Source organism: Bubalus bubalis, chromosome 1 (assembly GCF_019923935.1).
Source record: "Bubalus bubalis isolate 160015118507 breed Murrah chromosome 1, NDDB_SH_1, whole genome shotgun sequence".
NCBI classification, from domain to species: domain Eukaryota; kingdom Metazoa; phylum Chordata; class Mammalia; order Artiodactyla; family Bovidae; genus Bubalus; species Bubalus bubalis.
This window is the reverse complement of record NC_059157.1, coordinates 129,559,927-129,582,009: the sequence shown is the minus strand read 5'-3', so window position 1 is coordinate 129,582,009 and position 22,083 is coordinate 129,559,927. Positions and strand designations below refer to the sequence as shown.

Below are 22,083 nucleotides of genomic sequence, written 5' to 3'. Positions count from 1 at the left end.
CCAGCCATCTCATCCTCTGTCGTCCCCTTCTCCTCCTGCCCCCAATCCCTCCCAGCATCAGAGTCTTTTCCAATGAGTCAACTCTTCGCATGAGGTGGCCAAGGTATTGGAGTTTCAGCTTCAGCATCAGTCCTCCCAAAGAACACCCAGGACTGATCTCCTTCAGAATGGACTGGTTGGATCTCCTTGCAGTCCAAGGGACTCTCAAGAGTCTTCTCCAACACCACAGTTCAAAAGCATCAATTCTTCGGCACTCAGCTTTCTTCACAGTCCAACTCTCACATCCATACATGACCACCATAGCCTTGACTGACCTTTGTTGGCAAAGTAATGTCTCTGCTTTTGAATATGCTATCTAGGTTGGTCATAACTTTCCTTCCAAGGAGTAAGCGTCTTTTAATTTCATGGCTGTAGTCACCATCTGCAGTGATTTTGGAGCCCCAAAAAACAAAGTCTGCCACTGTTTCCCCATCTATTTCCCATGAAATGATGGGACCAGATGCCATCATCTTCATTTTCTGAATGTTGAGCTTTAAGCCAACTTTTTCACTCTCTTCTTTCACTTTCATCAAGAGGCTTTTCAGTTCCTCTTCTCTTTCTACCATAGGGTGGTCTCATCTGCATATCTGAGGTTATTGATATTTCTCCCGACAATCTTGATTCCAGCTTGTGCTTCTTCCAGCCCAGCGTTTCTCATGATGTACTCTGCATAGAAGTTAAATAAACAGGGTGACAATATACAGCCTTGACATACTCCTTTTCCTATTTGGAACTAGTCTGTTGTTCCATGTCCCGTTCTAACTGTGCTTCCTGACCTGCATATAGGTTTCTCAAGAGGCAGGTCAGGTGGTCTGGTATTCCCATCTCTTGAAGAATTTTCCACAGTTCATTGTGATCCACACAGTCAAAGGCTTTGGCATAGTCAATGAAGCAGAAATAGATGTTTTTCTGGAACTCTCTTGCTTTTTCGATGATCCAGCAGATGTTGGCAATTTGATCTCTGGTTCCTCTGCCTTTTCTAAAACCAGCTTGAACATCTGAAAGTTCACGGTTCACATATTGCTGAAGTCTGGCTTGGGGAATTTTGAGCATTACTTTACTACTGTGTGAGATGAGTGCAATTGTGCGGTAGTTTGAGCATTCTTTGGCATTGCCTTTCTTTGGGATTGGAATGAAAACTGACCTTTTCCAGTCCTGTGGCCACTGCTGAGTTTTCCAAATTTGCTGGCATATTGAGTGCAGCACTTTCACAGCATCATCTTCCAGGATTTGAAATAGCTCAACTGGAATTCCATCACCTCCACTAGCTTTGTTCGTAATGATGCTTTCTAAGGCCCACTTGACCCCACATTCCAGGATGTCTGGCTCTAGGTGAGTGATCACACCATAGTGATTATCTTGGTCGTAAGATCTTTTTTGTACAGTTCTTCTGTGTATTCTTGCCACCTCTTCTTAATATCTGCTGCTTCTGTTAGGTCCATACCATTTCTGTCCTTTATTGAGCCCATCTTTGCATGAAATGTTCCCTTGATATCTCTAATTTTCTTGAAGAGATCTCTGGTTTTTCCCATTCTGTTGTTTTCCTCTATTTCTTTGCATTGATCACTGAGGAAGGCTTTCTTATCTCTTCTTGATATTCTTTGGAACTCTGCATTCAGATGTTTATATCTTTCCTTTTCTCATTTGCTTTTCGCTTTTCTTCTTTTCACTTGTCACCTTTAGTTTCTGTTTTCTGTTGGCAATACTTAAGAACTCCAAAATATATTTGCAGTTGGGAGAATATGACGTTTTATCTGTGCAACAAACATTTATTGAGGACTAGCCATTCGCATGTCAGAGAAGGCAATGGCACCCCACTCCAGTACTTTTGCCTAGAAAATCCCATGGACGGAGGAGCCTGGTAGGCTGCAGTCCATGAGGTCGCTAGAGTTGGACACAACTGAGCAACTTCACTTTCACTTTTCACTTTCATGCATTGGAGAAGGAAATAGCAACCCACTCCAGTGTTCTTGCCTAGAGAATCCCAGGGACGGGGAAGCCTGGTGGGCTGCTGTCTATGGGATCGCACAGATTCGGACACGACTGAAGCGACTTAGCAGCAGCAGCAGCAGCCATTCCCGTGTACTATACTAGTGCCTAGATTTATTAGAGAAACTAACACACTCGGTTATAGAGCTTAGAGTCTTCTGAGAGATACCAGAAATGAGCAATTGAAATAAAACAATATTCAAGGGCATAAAGGAAATGAATTTCAATTTTAGGCTTTAACCATGCAAATCCCTTTAGGATGTAGAATAGGAACATACATATTATTGCCACTTGTGAGGACATGCTTAGCCAGGTTTGGAAAAATGTATGAATCTAGTTTGTGTTGCATGAATGTTAATAGCATTTTCCCCAAGTAATTGAATTTTATTGAATTTTTTTCTCTGTGCCAGGTATATTCCATGTATTAACTTACTAAATTGTAACAACAGTCCTATATGAAGAAAATATATGTTACTTTTTTCATATTAGAAAAGTAATCTCAGGTTAAGAAACCTGCCTCAAGTCACATAGTAAATAAATTACAAAAGTATAATTCAATATTATATAATTGATATATAATATTCTATATTATATAGAATATTATATTCTATATTATACAGTATAAATCTGTATAATGTCAAAGCCTGTATGCTTTGCCATGATCCTAAATTCTGTTGAGAAACAATTATTAGCCTGGTACACTTTTGTGCAGTATTACCACCTGTGCAAGGACCATCAAATTTATTCATTTATTTATTTATTTATTTATTTATTTGCCTGTGCTAGGTCTTGGTTGCTGCTCACAGGCTTTCTTTAGTTGCAGTAAGCAGGGGCTACTCTCTAGCTGCAGTGCAATGGCTTCTCATTGTGGTAGCTTCTCTTGTTGCAGAGCAGGGGCTCTACAGTGTGGTCTTAGTAACAGTTGTGGCCCATGAGCTTAGTTGAGTCTTTGCATGTGGGATCTTCCTGGGCTGGGAATCGAACCTGTGTCCCTGCATTGGCAGGCAGATTCCTAACCAATGAATCACCAGGGAAGTTCAGTCATCAAATATATAGATATATGGATGAGCATGCCCATTTCCACCTAAAATACTGGGCCAAAAATGGGATAGAATAAAGAGGGGGGAAAGTTAAGAAAAAAGGAAGATGTCATTGGATAAAAAGGAAGTTAAAGAGATCTCTTTTGTGCTAGTTACTTTTCCTCTGATTTTGAAATACTGTATCCGAAAAATATACAAAAATAAAAAGTTAAACCACCTGTTCTCCTTGTATCATAATTATTCCTATCATTTTTACATATTTCTATTATTTTTTCATTAACCTCAGAATTTATATCCTCTTATTTCTCAATAACCTTATCATCATTTTCCCCTTAATATTGCCTTAGTGATTTTTCTTATTAAAAATGCTTCAAAAATATTTTTTCATAGCACATAATATTCAGTTCAGTTGCTCAGTCATGTCTGACTCTTTGCGGCCCCATGAACTGCAGCATGCCAGGCCTCCCTGTCCATCACCAACTCCTGGAGTTCACCCAAACCGATGTCCATTGAGTCGGTGATGCCATCCAACCATCTCATCTTCTGTCATCCCCTTCTTTTCCTGCCCTCAATCTTTCCCAGCATCAGGGTCTTTTCAAATGAATCAGCTGTTCCCATCAGGTGGCCAAAGTATTGGAGTTTCAGCTTCAACATCAGTCTTACCAATGAACATCCAGGACTGATCTCCTTTAGGATGGACTGGTTGGATCTCCTTGGAGTCCAAGGGACTCTTGAGCGTCTTCCCAATACCACAGTTCAAAGGCATCAATTCTTCAGCGCTCAGCTTTCTTTATAGTCCAACTCTCACATCCATACATGACCACTGGAAAAACCATAGCCTTGACTAGACTAACCTTTGTTGACAAAGTAATGTCTCTGCTTTTCAATATGCTGTCTAGGTTGGTCATAACTTTCCTTCCAAGAAATAAGCGTCTTTTAATTTCATGGCTGCAGTCACCATCTGCAGTGATTTTGGAGCCCATTACATGGCATAAATTATTTAAGAATACTACAGTTTTGATTTGCTTCTAGTTTTTAGTGACTTTTAAAATTAAATCTTGAGCATGCTTTATATGAAAGAAAAAATCTTAATGAAAGGTAAATTGTTGTTGGCCCTTTGGTATAAAAGTTTTTTTTTTCTTTTTACCATTAGTTAACTACCATTTTTTTAACTCAAATTGTATATCATTAAGTTCCTTCCCCTTTTAGCCTACCAGTTCTATCACTCAGGTATATGCCACTAGAAATTAATCTACCACTCCCTGCCACCAGTACTAGTAGATACAGTGAGAAAGGGGCATATGTTACAGTCAGTCAGATTGGATTTACATCCTAGCACCTGAAGTTATCATTTGAGTGATTTGGGATGAGTTAGTTAACCTCTCTGAGACTCAGTTTCCTCCATCAAAATTAGGAGCTTAATTACTACCTTATAGGTTTGCTGTGAGGAGTAAATGATATATGTAGGGTATTAGGCATAGTGGCTAGCATACAGAAGTACTCAACCTTCAGAATATTGTTATTATTGCTATCAAGTCTTTTTACTAAAGACCTTGTCCTACCCAATCCCATCTAGCCTACTTCTCCCACAAACTCTCTCTTTAACCGTGTAACTGCCCTTGCTGGCTCTCTCAGAACATGCAACATTCATTTCTAGTGTTCAAAGCCATTTCTGTTTGCTCTCTAGAATGCTGTTGCCTCTTTCTCTTATGTCTGTCTATTCTTCAGGGTTGAGCCTAGGTTGTAATTTTGAGAAAGAAAAATCTTTTTGTATTTTTTACTACAGAACTTTTTTTTTTTAATGTTAATGATTTTAATTACTCTTTTCATACTATACATGTCCTCAGCTGTTGAAACCTAATCATCAAATGATAAGAGCTCTGTGTTAAGATAGAAATATACTATTTTATATTTGTATTCCACAGAGAAGTCAGTATCTTTATTTTAATTCAAATGATTTAACAACTGTAATTGCCAATCAGGTCATTAAAGACACATATGCAATTTAATTCCTAACAGTACATATAGATTTATTTTAATTAAAGCTTGTATGATTGAAATGTCTTTGATTATCTAGTTCATTGCATAATTTCCCTGCATATTCTCTTATTCATGAGAATATTTAAAGCACTAATAATACTCAAATCAATAGGAAATTATTCATATACAGAGAACAGAAAATATACATTGCTTCTTACAGTATCATCCAACAGTTGGTCAATGTTTAAAATGAATAATAAAGAGATAGTTTGTACTGGAGAACTGAACAACTGATTAACTCTATAGAAGGTAATTGTCTTATAGATCAATGTATAGTTAAGTTAAACCTGTTACAAAATTGGAAGAAGTTATATATTTTTTTTTACTATTTCTACTTCCTGGCCTCCTTTTCTCCCTTGAATGTACTCCTGTGGGACTTTCCCCCAAAGCACTCCCATCCAAACCATGTTCTTTATGTTCAGCAGTACCCGTTTTATTGCTAAATCCAAGAGCATGCCTTAGCCCTTATGAACTCAACCACTGGGTACAATTTATGAAGCCTTCCTGCCTGCCACAGTATCTTCTCTCAGTCTCTAGAAGTTACTTTGGCTTCATTACCAACTATTCCTTTTCAGTCTTTTAGGGACCATAGTAGCTGCCTTCTTCCTGCTTCCATTCTTTCCCTTCCTACTATCCATTCTCTGCACAGCAGCCCAAGTGATCTTATAAAAATGAAAACAATTTTGGACTACCTCTTGGACTGTATTTCCTACCACCTTCCCTTTTAGTCACTCTGTGCCAGCCACACTGGTTTTCTTGCTCCTTCAGACTAATTTATTCCTGTATTAGGACTTCTGCACTTACTCTTTCTCGGCCTAGATTCTTTTCCCTCATGTGGTCATGTGGCTGAATCCCTTAATTCCTTCAGGTCTCCTGAACTATCACTGGCTTGACTCAGACTTTCTAGACCACTCCAGTAAAATCCTGTCCCTCCCACTTTCCGTCACTTCCTGACCCCTTACTCTACATTTATTTTTCTTCATGGTGCCTGCCTCTACCTGAAAGTATATATTTTTAAGTTTATTTTCTGCCTTTTCTACTAGGCAAATTCCACGAGGTCAGGAGTGTTACATTATTACTGCTTCATTCCCCAAGGTCTAGAATGGTACTTGGTATGGAATAGATTCTCCGTTATTATTTCTTGATTGGCTTTACAAGTGAGTAATGAATCATCTTCTTTAATTTGAAATATAAGGTTGGCTTTATTAAATAATTAGGTAGCATATTAAGTTAAAAGAAGTGGCTTAAAAACCCAAAACATTGTGATAGAAAATGTTTTGAGCATTTGTCTCTTCCGAGCAGGAACAGATCCAGGTTTAGTAGTCTAAACCTTACTCATTTTGGCAGGCGCTCTTTAAGTGAAAAAAACATAAAACTATAAGTACAAACATAAGTATATGTGAAAATGATTGTTAGTGACATAAATAAGTTCTATTTAACGCAAGCCAAATAAGCCCAACTCAACTTCTCTTTAGCTAGATCCCCAAATTTCTCTGCCACTCACCTCATCACCAGTTAAACTAAATTCGAGGGGAAATCACAGAGAAATAGTCTTAAGTTATTGCTGCAGTTGAAATAAACTAGTTTGCTAATTTACCCAAAAAAGAGAGTGTGAATTTGTTTTCTACAGCTCCCTCTAGGTCCTTAAATGCTCAAATTTTAAATCATTCTCTGCTTCAAAGGAAGATACACATAATTAGCCCCAATCTGGGCCAGTAAAACCAGATACTGAGAGGTAGATATGTGTGGTTGTTACCATTTCCAGGCCCAGGTGGCCTGACTGTATTAATTACCTGTTTCCATATCACTGAAAGAGGAGCTGGCATTCTTGAGAGCCAAATTGAGTGAGATACAATGTTTTTTCAGTATTCTAAGTCATTTCTAGAGATGATAAAAGCAGGAAAAGTCTTTTCCATTATTTTCCTCTTGACAAATAAGCTCCCCAGATCAGATCAGATCAGTCGCTCAGTCGTGTCCGACTCTTTGCGACCCCATGAATCACAGCACACCAGGCCTTCCTGTCCATCACAACTCCCGGAGTTCACTCAGACTCATGTCCATCAAGTCAGCGATGCCATCCAGCCATCTCATCTTCTGTCGTCCCCTTCTCGTCTTGCCCCCAATCCCTCCCAGCATGAGAATCTTTTCCATTGAGTCAACTCTTCGCATCAGGTGGCCAAAGTACTGGAGTTTCAGCTTTAGCATCATTCCTTCCAAAGAAATCCCAGGGCTGATCTCCTTCAGAATGGACTGGTTGGATCTCCTTGCAGTCCAAGGGACTCTCAAGAGTCTTCTCCAACACCACAGTTCAAAAGCATCAATTCTTCAGCGCTCAGCCTTCTTCACAGTCCAACTCTCACATCCATACATGACCACAGGAAAAACCATAGCCTTGACTAGACGGACCTTTGTTGGCAGAATACCTTCAAATAAAGGGATATTAATGATTCATTGTTGATTGTAAGAACCATTATTTATTGGTTACTTTTTTACCTTTTAAGCTATTTGTTTTTTAATTGAAGTATAGTTAACTTACAGTGTTGTTAGTTTCACATGTATAGCATAGTCATTCAGTTGTATGTATACATATATATATTCTTTTTCAGATTCCCATTATAGGTTATTACAAGATCCCTGTGCTATACAGTAGGTCCTTACTGTTCACCTGTTTTATATATAGCAGGGTGTATATGTTAATCCCAAACTTCTAATTTATCTTCTCTCCCCACCCAACCCTGCTATCCCCTTTGGTAACATAAGTTTGTTTTCTGTGTCTGTGAATCTGTTTCTGTTTTATAAACAATTTCATTTATATCTTTTTTTTTTAGATTCTGTGTATGTGACATCATATGATATTTGTCTGACTTACTTCACTTAATATGATAATCTCTGGGTGAATCCATGTTACCAAAAATGGCATTATTTCATTATTTTTTATGGCTAAGTAATATTCCATTGTGTATATACACCACAGCTTTATTCATTCATCTGTCAGTGGACATTTAGGTTGCTTCTGTGTTTTTGGCTATTGTAAATAGTGCTGCTATGGACATTGGGGTTCGTGTGTCTTTTCAAAGTAGTTTTCTCTGGTTATAAGCCCAGGATTGGGATTGCAGAATCATATGGTAACTGTTTTTAGCTTTTTAAGGACCATTATTCTCCATAGTGGCAGCATTAATTAAATTCCCACCAACAGTGTAGGAGAGTTCTGGCATGGTGGCTTTTTGTTGCACTATGTGGGCTTTCTCTGATTGCGGAGCATGGGCTCTAGATCGCCAGGCTCTGGTTGCAGCATGCAGGCTTAGTTGCCCCTAGGCATGTGGGATCTTATTTCCTGGACCGGGGATTGAACCCACATCCTCTGCATTGGAAGGCATGTTTTTAACCAGTGGACCACTAAGGAAATCCTTCTGTAGACTTTTTAATAATGGCTAGTCTGGCACTGTTAGGGGATTCCTCATTAATGAAATTTTGATTTGCATTTCTCCTATAATTAGTAATATTGAACAATTTTTAAAATGCCTGTTGACCATCTGTGTGTTTTCTTTAGAGAAATGTCTACTAGGTCTTCTGCCCATTTATTTATTTTTTTTTTATAATTAAGCTGTATGAGCTGTTTGTATATTTTGGAAATTAATCCCTCATCTGTAGCATCATTTGCAAATATTTTCTCCCAGTTCATAACTTGTCTGTTTGTTTTGTGGATGTTTTCCTTTGCTGGCAAAAACTTTTAAGTTTAGTTAGGTCCCATTTGTTTATTTTTGGTTTTATTTCCATTACTTTAGGAGACAGATCCAAAAATATATTTCTGCATTTTATGTCAGAGTGTTCTGCCTATGTTTTCTTCTAGGAATTTTACGTTTAGGTCTTCAATTTCTTTAGATTTTATTTTTTTATATGGTGTTAGGGAATGTTCAGAGAAGGCAATGGCACCCCACTCCAGTACTCTTGCCTGGAAAATCCCATGGACAGAGGAGCCTGGTAGGCTGCAGTCCATGGGGTCGCTAAGAGTCGGACCTGACTGAGCAACTTCACTTTCACTTTTCACTTTCATGCATTGGAGAAGGAAATGGCAACCCACTCCAGTGTTCTTGCCTGGAGAATCCCAGGGACAGGGGAGCCTGGTAGGCTGCCGTCTCTGGGGTCGCACAGAGTCAGACACGACTGAAGCGACTTAGCAGCAGCAGGGAATGTTCTAATTTCATTATTTTACATGTAACTGTCCAATTTCCCAGCACCACTAATTGAAGAGGTTGTCTTTTCTCCATTGTACATATTTGCCTCCTTTGTCATAGATTAATTAGACCATTGGTGCGTGGGTTTATTTCCTGGCTTTCTATCCTGTTTCACTGATCTGTGTGTGTCTGTTCCACTGATCTATATGTCTGTTTTTGTGCCAGTATCATACTGTTTTGATTACATTAGCTTTGTAGTATAGTCTGAAGTCAGGGAGTATGATTCCTCCAGCTCCATTATTCTTTTCTCAAATTATTTTGGCTATTCAGGGTCTTAAGCACTGAGTTTGTCATTTATTTTGAATTACTTGGATAAGTTTTATTGCCATTGGAACCCATTTGTTTTTAAATGACTGGTCTTTTAAATAGTTTTTTTAAAACCAATGGTAAAGATTATGACTATTTGGTGACCTAAATTGACATAAAATTCTGGTTATGCTCTTATTTGTGGAAATTAAATCCTGATATTCTTTGGAGAATCTGCAAATCTGCATTTTTAATAGGAGAAGGCAGTGGCACTCCACTCCAGTACTCTTGCCTGGAAAATCCCATGGGCAGAGGAGCCTGGTAGGCTGCAGTCCATGGGGTCGCTAAGAGTCGGACCTGACTGAGCAACTTCACTTTCACTTTTCACTTTGCTGCATTGGAGAAGGAAATGGCAACCCACTCCAGTGTTCTTGCCTGGAGAATCCCAGGGACGGGGGAGCCTGGTGGGCTGCTGTCTATGGGGTCGCACAGAGTCGGACACGACTGAAGTGACTTAGCAGCAGCAGCGGTCAGTTTTAGCTAAAAAGCCCAGGGCAATACTATCTACTGGCATGAACTGTATTTTTACACGGAATCCTTTGAGTCATTCCACTAGCCGTTACCTTTCCTTTCAAGTGTTGGTTTTGTGTATAAATTTCTTTTTACTTGATCTTTCTATTATGTGTCCAAAATACAGTGGCACGTATTCTCTTCTGACTTTTGGCTGGAGTGGTTTCAGAAAATAATTATAGTTGAACAGGGTTTATTATCATATTTACTGTGTGACAGGAGTAAAACAGTTACTAACAGCTGTTTCAGTTCAGTTCAGTTCAGGAGCTCAGTCGTGTCCGACTCTTTGCGAGCCCATGAATCACAGCACACCAGGCCTCCCTGTCCATCACCAACTCCCAGAGTTCACTCAAACTCAGTGTCCATCAAGTCGGTGATGCCATCCAGCCATCTCATCCTCTGGCGTCCCCTTCTCCTCCTGCCCCCAATCCCTCCCAGCATCAGGGTCTTTTCCAATGAGTCAACTCTTCGCATGAGGTGGACAAAGTACTGGAGTTTCAGCTTCCACATCAGTCCTTCCAATGAACACCCAAGACTGATCTCCTTTAGGATGGACTGGTTGGATCTCCTTGCAGTCCAAGGGACTCTCAAGAGTCTTCTCCAACACCACAGTTCAAAAGCATCAATTCTTCGGCGCTCAGCTTTCTTCACAGTCCAACTCTCACATCCATACATGACCACTGGAAAAACCATAGGCTTGACTAGACGGACCTTTGTTGGCAAAGTAATATCTCTGCTTTTCAATATACTATCTAGGTTAGTCATAACTTTTCTTCCAAGGAGTAAGCGTCTTTTAATTTCATGGCTGCAGTCACCATCTGCAGTGATTTGGAGCCCCAAAATATAAAGTCTGCCACTGTTTCCACTGTTTCCCCATCTATTTCCCATGAAGTGATGGGACCAGATGCCATGATCTTCGTTTTCTGAATGTTAAGCTTTAAGCCAACTTTTTCACTCTCCTCTTTCACTTTCATCAAGAGGCTTTTGAGTTCCTCTTCACTTTCTGCCATAAGGGTGGTGTCATCTGCATATCTGAGGTTATTGATATTTCTCCCGGCAATCTTGATTCCAGCTTGTGCTTCTTCCAGCCAGTGTATAATTGTCACTAAAAACTATCTGTGCCACACAACTTCAAACCTGTCTTTGAGTTTCCAGTCTGATAAGGTTATCCAAAGGATCATTTATGTAATAAACATAATAATGCTTTATTGTATTTCTTCTCATTCTCTCTTAACTTTACTAATCTAGTCAGATTTCAAATGTACCTGACATAAATGATGCAAGTGATTTTCAGTAAAGAATGTAGTTATTCTTTGCATCACTTCTGTTTCAGCATCATTTTAACATGTAATACAATACTAGTTTATTCTTTATGTTTTAGATGTTTGGAAATTGGACATTTGGCACCTTGGTCTTCACAGTCATGGTTATTACCGTCACAGCAAAGGTATGATACAGAAATTAGAAGCATGGACACGTTTTGTCTATATAATTCTAATTTTCTTCATTCATTTAGTGATATAGTTTTTCTTTTTAGTCATGCATAATTTCATGGATGGCTAGTTTGATAATTTTAATTTTTGTCAAATTCATTATGAATTCATTTTTTAATTCATTATTTTGGAAAGCCTCAGCTGATTTTTCTAGTCAAAGGAAAGTTAACTCCTCAGTACCCACCTGTGAAATTATGCTTCTGTCTATGTAATGCAAGATAACACAAGCTGGTTTAGCCCATGGAATTGATAAAGTACTCATGAAATTTTAATGCTGCTTCCTCACAGAAGAAAAATAGTATAAACTTGAAATTGTTCAATTTCATACTAGGAGCCTTTCATTAATATTTGTCTTCTGAGGGACTTTGCCATAGGAACTTTTTAGTCACTTATTCTTGGGTTTTATCTGAGAAGTTAAAGATTTATTAATTTACATTAAGGATTTTTTAATTTATTTTTTTAGATGGCTTTGGAAACTCATTTTTGGACCTGGATCAATCATCTTGTTACATGGGGATCTATTTTATTCTATTTTGTGTTTTCTTTGTTTTATGGAGGGATTCTCTGGTGAGTTACTATATTATATTTTAATTATATTGATTCAACTCTAATATTTATTATGATAGGTTATATTATGAACAAATTCTGCTCAGAATAGTTTTAAGAGCCTATCCTGCTAAGAAATTTAGTTCTTTCAGTTGATCTTACTAATAAGGAAGAAAAAAGAAGCTAACAATTACTCTACTGCATTCTAGTGTTTTACCTGAGATATTACATTGATTCATCACAATAATCTTACTATCCCTTTTTTTCTGTTTGGATACTGAACTGTTTAAGATCACAAAGGTTAAAAATAGGATTTACTTGAAAATTATTGTTCTGTATGCTAACCATAGTATTGATACCTCTAAATTGTTACTAATGTATATAATAAAATAAGGCACATAGAACCATTAAAGTTTCATGAAAAAGATAACTTTATCTCTGAAAAGTAAATAGTGTGCTGTATCTTCATTGCTAAAATCAGGTATTCAGCTTCTCTGATAGATCAGAAATGAATGCTTATCCTAAAGAATCCTAAAATTCTTTGATAAGTCATGGACAACTGAAGTCTCTGAATTAGAGTATTTATATTACATTGCCTACTGTGTCTGCAAAATATTACAAAAAGCAGGTAAAAAACTTGGATTGGCTAAAATTAACTTTCATTAGGATTATAAAAGGATGCTCATGACTATCATTTGCTTTTAATCCTCTTCATTTTTTCCTGTATTTCCCCATATTGCTTTGAAGTGATATGTACAAAACCCCAAAAATGGTATCTTGACAAACCTATTACTATGTAGAACTAGTAATATTTGTGAGTACATTTATTTTAAAATAAGTGTATAGAGAAGATCCTCTAACTAGAGCTTTTCAACCTAAAATTTTGGTTATCAACCTTATAGTTGCTTAGTAGAAAACATTTTGTTACATACTTTTGCTTGCCTTTTTAACCTCTTAAGTCTGTATTACTACATAATTCTTTGGATTTCCTACCACTGGGATAGAATAAGTCAACTACTTGCCACTTCCTAATTATAAAAACTATGGTTGTCATTCAAGCAAATTAAATTGGATTTTATTTTTGACAATGAAAGTGTATCACATTTTATTAGTTAAATTACATTGATTTGAAATTTTGAACATTTTACCGCTGTATACCTAAAATTATAACCTTCGAATATAGTGGGTTTACTTAATGTCTTGATTTAAGAATCTGTCTTGTCAGTTTCTTCTTTTATTAATCCCACTTTCTTTGCAGGCCATTTTTGAGTTCCCAGAATATGTACTTTGTATTTATTCAGCTCCTATCAAGTGGTTCTGCTTGGTTTGCCATAATCCTCATGGTTTTTACATGCTTATTTCTTGATATTGTGAAAAAAGTATTTGACCGACAGTTCCATCCTACAAATATCGAAAAGGCACAGGTAACCACATTTTATATACAGTACCTTTTTAATTAGGAGTCTTTAATGAATAGTTGTCATTATAATTTGCTCCTATTAGAAATAGTAAATTAACTATTCCTGTATTAAGTGTTTTGCAATATAAATGTTGTTAAATGTGATACTGTTAAAGTTGTATTAAGTTTTTGACTCCTGAAAAATTATAATTTTAAAAATTTTATAGAAGTAGATTAGAAATATAAAACTATCAAGTCATATCCAAATAATAGTATAAATATATCTTAAGTAATATCACAGCATTCTATCAAATATATATAATTGGGATATATATTCATGTCTTTAGAATCATTAGAATTTCAGTAGTACTTCTTTAGGTTATATTGTTGTCAACAGAAGAAAGAAATTGTTCTTTAACCTAAATAACTTCTACATAATGGATTTTTACAAAATATTTTCTCTGATTGAATACTCACTAAAGTATTTAAACTACAACAGGTATTAACAATGTTTACATAGTGTTTAAGAATATGTTCTTAAGGACCTGATCGTTATGAGTTCAAAATCCTCATTCTACCACTGGGTAGCTCTGACTTTTAAGTCTCAGTTTCCTCATGGGTAAAATTATGACAGAAATGTCTATTTCATTGCATTTGTAATGAAGATTAAATGAAATAATTAATATTCAGATAAAGTAGATGCTCAAGAAATAAAAGCTATTTAGTGGAATGTACCATCTTTGTAATTTGACTTGTACATAACCTGGAAATAGTAGTTTGTTCTGTTAACTGTACCATGGCATTGAATATATATCCTCAGGAACACATTTTAATCAACTTCTATGCCCCTGTAAACACCAAGCTTATTAATTGTTTAATGGGGGATGGGGGTGGGGGTTGTTGTTTTTGCATGTTTGTTGTATGCAAAGCAGATTTTGTTTAAATTTTGGAAATTTAGTTGTGTGTTAATGCTACAAATAGAATAAGTGCTTCCTAAGTATTTAGAGATTTGTTAGGCTTCTTAAATAATATATGGTTTTAATTTCAATTGATCATATTAACATTTCTTTAGCATTTACTTGCTTGGGTCCCTCAATTCTAGCCAGTATACATTTTAACACCTTTGAAGCAGTGCAGGCATCTGAAGCCTGACAGACTTAATTCAATACTGTTTTTAACCATAGAATGTATATTCTTAATTAAGTCACTTCCTTAAGCCTCAGTTTCTTCCTATATAAAATCAGAATAATAATTACTACCCTACATGATTGTTAGAGACAGTTAATATGAAGCACCTGGGTCTGTATATAGTAAGTCCTCAGTAAGAACATAATTACAAGAATGATTTGGATGCTGCTGTAATACTGATCTTCAGCTGGGGCTGAAAAATTTTGCATAATCTGATTACTCTGTCTGCCTATGCATTTATCTATATCTGAATATGGGCAAACTTTTCCACTGTGCAAGATATTACTTACATGTATATCAGAAAGGTTTGCCTTTTTTCTAAGCTTCAGAGATATTCTTGATAATAGAATACTAGTTTTAATACATTGACTCTTATACTTTTTCTAGACCTTTATGAAGAACATTTTTGTCTTGTCTACTTGCCTAAAGTTATATTTCACCAAAATAGATTAATGATATCACTTAGAAACTTAAATTTTTATAAAAGTAAATCAGAATTATTTACATTTATACTTGGAAATTTTCTTTAGGCAGAGTATTTACATACTTATATCTTTCAAAGAGATTTCTTAATGATAATACAGGATGATAATGTTAGTCCTTATTATTTTTATAGGCCTCTTTTTAAAGGATTACACAGGAAGTATTTGATACCTTAAGAAAAAGTTAAAAGTGCTTTATATTTTGGTTCTTTTACCATGGGTTAATTGATTTAAAAAATGGAGTTAAGAAATCCAAAGTTAAGAAATTTTCTATGTCTGAAAGCCTGTATAATCTCCCTTTTTACCCCCACTAAATTTCTTTTAAATGATTTGACTGGATGTTCAACTGGGGTCTGATCTAAAGAGGAGAAGAATGTATACATGTGTAAAACTGTGTCCCTTTGCTATACAGCAGAGATTGGCCCAACATTGTAAATCAATTGTACTTTCGTAAAAAATGAACATATAAAAATAATCTAAAGAGGAAATCTCTACTTTCACTCAGGGATTTTTCCTAGCCTATGGGGGATTTTTCTGTTTTTGTTAAGACAGTATATGGTCCTTCAAATCCCATGTGTGATGTTATTCTTTTGCTATAGTCAGTAATTTTTATTGTTTCAGACTTGTACTGTCACCTCTAATTTCAAATGATAAAATTGTTAGAAAGCGGTCAGTTCCTTACTTCATTTTGCTATCATCCAAATAGTAGCAAGAAAAATTATATCACAAGAAGAGTTGGCAGCATCGATTTTGAGTTTTTCCTGCAGAATAGCAATGTGGTAATAAGAGTAAATTCTTAGGATAGCAAAGCCAACAGCCCTACAAATGTCAGTCATATATGTGTAGCATGTATGATACTTCCTGCTCTTGTAGGAACAAATGTCTTTACAAAGCTTGTCCTGTGTCTGTCTCTTAGATGATAAATACAGCTCACTGACTTGTTGTATGTCCCATCCCTTTTCTGTCCACTTATAGATGTACTCCAACACAGTCGCTTTCAGTGACGAGTTCATCGCACTGCAGCCATTGTCGAGGGCAAGGAATCAGCTGAGCAAACTTAGGTAGAGTAGGAGGAGTAGAACCTCGTTAACTCTTCTGCATGCTAAAGGTCAATTTATATTCAAAAGATGGGCAGAGGCATGAATTAAGAGTGGGGCATTTTTGTTAGCACAGCTCTGTCTCTAATTTGACCTTTACCATTATGTATGTTAAAACCTAAAAAATATCCATTTCTTTGAGATGAAAATTCAGCAAACAGGACAGAGATCTGTACTTTGTTATATGTTTTATACCTTAACTACTTTCCTAACACAATTCTAATGCTTCTGCTTGTCATATTCGTATTTAAGAATGCTTCTGCATGTTGAGTAATTTAATCTACAGAAATGCATCATAAAATTCAAAGTTTTAAGTTTCAGTTACTTAGAAGTGAGAGTTGCCTGTTTTTTATCTTGCCTTAATATGTGTTGTAAATACACATGCATATTTGTCTTTGTACACGGTAATGGCTGCTGAAATAGTTCATATCCTTGCTACAGTTTAGTGCATCTATAAATTGAATAATAGATTTTATCTCATATACATCTTTATCTCTACCGACAGATTCATTCTGTCAGTTTCTGCAAAAAATAATTAGTAATCCCAAGATGTCTTTTGATGGAACAGAATGAAAGTTTGAATCCTAGAACTTTTCATATTAAGATACCAAAGTGATATATTAACTTCAATTCCAGTCTCGTTTGAAGAGGAAAAGTAATATAACTACAATTTTTTTCTTTGTTTTTAGTTTTGGCACCTTTCAGCTTCTCACCCTGGATTTTTAATCATATGTATTTTTAAAATTCTTTTTTATTCTGTAGATTTCTAATCTGTCTGTGTTCACTTGATCAAATGAATGACTTTGACAAAGCCCTACTTAAATAACTTATGTAACCCTGTAATTTTGAACTCTTCCAAAATTTTACCAAACCTTTTGATTTTATTATTCCTATTAGTATGAGGGTTTTTGAAATATTCTACTTTGAATTACAAAGATGTAGATAATACATAAATGGGAGTTTAAGTGGTAGTCAACTAAATTTCATGTTTAAAACGAGAACTAAAATGAAAACAAACTTGGAAGATTTACCTCCAACTTTGGTTGAGCCAAATATATATATCATTTTTATCTATATGTGCCTTCTAAAAACAGTATGTACTTATCATATTTTTGAACATCTAATTATGAACCTTAAGGCAATAGGAGAACTCATTATTTAAAAGAACACGCTGGTAAGCAGATTTGTGAGGATTAACTTTTGCATTGTGAATAATCTTAATATTTTTATTAAATCATATTTTCACATTTCATGGTGGCTCAAATCAAGCAACATTTTTTGAGCAGTGATAGACAAAAAAAGAATGAAGCACAGAAATTGTAAATTAAAGATATCCCACTCCTTAATAGTGTAATAAAATAGTAAGCTTAACATTCATTCATCTGTGAAAGAATACAATGGACGCAGGTACATTAGTCACGTTGTATTTCCTACAAGTCACTCTCCAATCAGGTGGTGTAACAATGGGAGACCCTGTTGGGTAGTCTGTAGGCTGAGTGCTAGCCCAGCATGCCCTTGGCACTGCACCCTCTATATTCTAATCAGATTAGTCAACTCTGAGCTTCAAGGTTCTTCACCTATCAGATAACCATTTTATATACTATAGTCTTATTCACTTACTATCAGCATCAGCAAAAAACAAAAAGAAATATAATCAACCAAAAGTCAGGCAGAAATAACAGTTGCTTACATGAGTGGTGAATGACCACTGGATGGGCATTTGCTTATAGCTTCATGAAGAAAAAGTGCCCACAAATATCTGTCTGCTGGTGCACCCTGTGAATTTAAATGCATCTTGTTTTTGAACCATGTTGAACAGTATTCCTGGGTGTGGTCCAGGATAACTTGTTTACTCTTGTGACAGGAAAATTATGCATATATTGAATGTCTTTAAGAGTTTTCAAATCTTTTATAAGGTTAATATTGACACTTCTTAAGAACCATTAACACAAAGCTATTAATAATTTTTTTAAATAAAAGAAAGCTCATTTTTTATATTTTCCACTCCCTTATGAAAAGCAAAGCTATAAAATAAGCTATCTTTACATAAACTTACTGTACTCTTGAAACCAAGAAATTCTACTTTATTATTTATGTGTATAAGAAATTTACTATAGCATTTTTTATAGAAATAATTATCGATTAGTTCTAAGACTGAGAAAACACATAGAAATGAGGGAAAAGTATGTTTTATTGAGGTCTTTTTTTTTTTTTTTAAAGAAAGGTTAAAATTTTTAAATTAGCTTGGCTATGGGCGCATATTCCTTAGAAGGTCTCTAATACTTAAAATATAGAGGGAATTCCCTGGCAGTGCAATGGTTAGGGCTCCACGCTTTCACTACTGAGTGCCTGGATTCAATCCCTTGTTGGGAAATTAAGATCCCACAAGCCATGAGCCATGGCCCCTGTGAAATAGAAAAGGCAAAGAATAGAAATTGTTTTAAGTTAGTTAATACTCACTAAAGATATTTTAAATTAAGGATTTAATTGTTTACTAAATCAAGTCAAGCTTCCCCCTTACCCATATGTCTAACATTTGAAAGGCTATATGATTGATCCTTCCACTCTGCTGAAGTCCAGTTAGAGAAGTCTTCTGAGAAGGAGCATGAGAAATATGAAATGAGACATACCTTTGCAATAAGAACCCTAATTGTTAGTGGAAAGGAATTTAATAGAAGAACTTGAATTTTACTGACAGAAACCTGGTTTTAATTTAACTTTGTACCCTGGATAACCATGGCTTTATTTTGTGTGCTCTGTTGTATGCTCCTTAAGAAGCTTCTATTAGCTCTCTTTTGTGACAGTAAATGAATGTGGTGTTGTGTGAACTTTCATTTGTGCCTCACAGATTGTGGACCCTGACTTGCTGTTTTGATTCTAAACTTATATACAGTGAGAGTATTGTTCTGTAATATGAGACTTGTTCCTTTTCTGTCCTTCCAGATGGAAGAAGATAAGGGTTCAGTCAGCTCAGCATATGAATTTGCTGAAAGCAAGCACAGAGGGGAGGACAGTAGGCACCTGCTAGCTGAGGCTTGCAGCCAGCAGGACAGTTCTTGCACGCACTAGGTAGTACTGCGCTGGGCCTTCCTGGGGTGTCCGCTACGCGCTTAAGCTTGGGGCACGCTGTGGGAGAACTGGCCTCACATTCCAGTTTTTACTTTACTCATTCCTTCACTGTTTCTCATATGTTGTTTTTGTTTACCTATTTTCCTTTTTTTGTGATCTTTACATTTTTTTATATGTCTGTACCCGAATATTTCATTAATCTTCCTTTGGAGTTATAGTTAAATCTTACTTTACTTCAGATTCTGTCTTATTGTCTTATAGTGAAAAATTTATTCCTTTTCACTTCTTTTGAAAATATGTCATGCTATTTCTCTTATTTCTGAAATCACTTTTCCCACTTTGTAGCTGTGTGTCATTTTATCCATGTTAATGTATTTAGACACCACATTACTTATCTAAGTCTCCCCCTTGAGTTGAATGTTCAAATGACTGAGTGCTTAGACCTGGTACTGAATAATTTTCTGTTGACTGATACTCACCAAACTCTCAGTTCTTACTTTTCATTAGCTTTCATAGTTACATCTTTGTAATAGAAAAGTGTGAATTTAAATAAAGACTTGATTAACTCCCCTCTTGAGATATAAATCCTACCAACTACTTCTAGATCTGATTGGGATATGCAAAATATTTTAATTGGTAGTAACCAAGGAAGATAATTCTTACCACTAGTAATCATATTTTTACTTGGGCTGTTTGCCACTTTGGATATTATAATTACTGGTCAAGAAGGTGCTGTTGTGTCATCTGAGATAACCCTCATAAATGAAGAAACTTTAAAACAAAGCTACTTGAAGATTGTAAATCAGACAGTGGAACAGGTACAGTAATTTGGAAAAAATGTGAATTATATTGAAAAGTGTTTTTAAAATTAGATTCTTTTAATGAATAGCCCAAAATGGAAAATGCTGGAGATTAGTCAACTGTCAGTCATTATTATTATTAGTTGAAAAGAAATCCAAAAGAATTCAGAATTTTTATTTTGTTCAGGGATATTTCATGTGATTATCTTTACAACATATTTATCTTGTATTTTGATAAACATAGAAAGATTTTTAGTTTTTAGAACATGCACTCATTGGCTGAAAGGAAAACTCAGCTGAAGGGTGCACTGGTTAAAAGGGGATGCTGGCTGGGATTTAGATTATGTCCTGGTTATTACCTAGAGCAGATAATCCTTTTGGGTCCTGACTATGCTAATACTGTGAAATTATGTCCTCTGTAATAAAAGTTCCCCAAAGGTTCAAGCTCAAGTGGATATTTCAAAAGACATGTATCTGGTGCTGCTTTGCTTTAATATGTCCATTAAAATGTACAGTATGGTTGAGAATTGGGTTCATAGAATACTCCTAATAGGGGCCTTGTTATGATTACTTTTCCAAAGGAATGATAAGTGAATTCTTCTATCATCCTGTGACATATGGTCTCTCTTCCTATAAATAAGAAAGCAGAAGAACCCTTAGACCATGGATATGATTTTAGTAAAAGTGCTGGAGGTGTTACCCTGATCTGCAGTGTTTTTTCTGCTTATCACTAAACTTAAATAAAAGTATGTTGAGTATTTCTGTCTTTGGCATATATTTTGAGGTAAAAATCACTTTTAAAAATAAGTGTTAAATAATCCCTCTCTTCTATATTTTCTTTCTTGAAATGGCATTTGTTTCTCTAATCAAAATTTGGTTAGCCTTGCCAAATCAGACAGAGAGTCATGCTGAGCCCTAAATGTTACCATGGGCCATAGACTCTCCTAGTTATCTCCCTCTATGTCACCTGCCTCTTAGGCCTTCATTGTTCTGTCATTTCTTTCTCTCTGGATTCCTGGCTCTACTCTGGATGCCCTTTTCCAGCTTGTACCTAGAAGCTACCATAGAGATATCAACAGGATGCTAGGGCTACTAACCCTTCTCATTGTGGATCAGGGTACTTAAGTCCCAGACCTGAAATCTGCCACCACCAACAACATTTTAAGCAGTTTCAACCAACTACAAGTCACCTTCCTCTCCTTGTGTGACAAAGATAACATAGAAATACTACTTCATTTAACAAAGCAGCTAACTACAGAAGAACAGAAAACCTAAATGGCCTATATTCAGTTATTTGCCACTAAAAGGAACAGTTTTCTGAATGAGTAAAATTTTGTAAACAGATTCAAACATTTAAAAGGCTAATAATAATAAGGCATATCTGATAAGTGTGACACTTTACAAACTAATGTTATTTTCAAATCTGTGCTGACTTACTGAACAGCTTTTTCATCTGGAGGTCAAAATGAAGAAAGATATTAGTATTGATATTATTTCTACCAAATAGTAATGATATGCTGTGTATGACTGATACTTAGAAAACTGATTTCTTAACATCAGCTCAGCTGATTAGTTAATAATTGCTATTCAGATTCACCATCTCCATTAAAATAAGAGTTTTATCAAACTGTTTCACAGATATCTGTGAAATAGTTGGATAAAATTCTTATTCATCTAAACTACAAATTCCTAGTCAGATATTGGGGTTTTTTTGTTTGTTTGTTTGTTTGTTTTTTGGTAATCACATTATTAAAAGAGTCTCAGTCTTTTTGAAACAAGGAATAAGCCAAATTTATTACAATAAGCTTGCCCAATAATGTATGTTTATTTTCATACTTAAATTTAGGCAA

The 22,083-nt window shown here is 35.7% G+C and overlaps 1 protein-coding gene across 5 annotated transcripts in view; it reads left to right on the top strand.

Moving 5' to 3' along the window:
* ATP11B (ATPase phospholipid transporting 11B (putative)) overlaps nt 1-22,083 on the top strand; it is a 121,409-nt gene that overhangs the window by 86,706 nt on the left and 12,620 nt on the right. For 3 of the 5 annotated variants that reach the window (XM_006075307.4, XM_025287756.3, XM_006075311.4), the window contains 3 exons: nt 11,541-11,606; nt 12,116-12,219; nt 13,457-13,622. In XM_006075307.4, the coding sequence (XP_006075369.1) occupies nt 11,541-11,606; nt 12,116-12,219; nt 13,457-13,622 (336 nt within the window). Of the gene's footprint in view, nt 1-11,540; nt 11,607-12,115; nt 12,220-13,456; nt 13,623-16,242; nt 16,329-19,307; nt 19,434-22,083 lie in introns of all 5 variants that reach the window. The other 2 variants (XM_006075310.4, XM_006075308.4) reach the window with 2 other exon arrangements.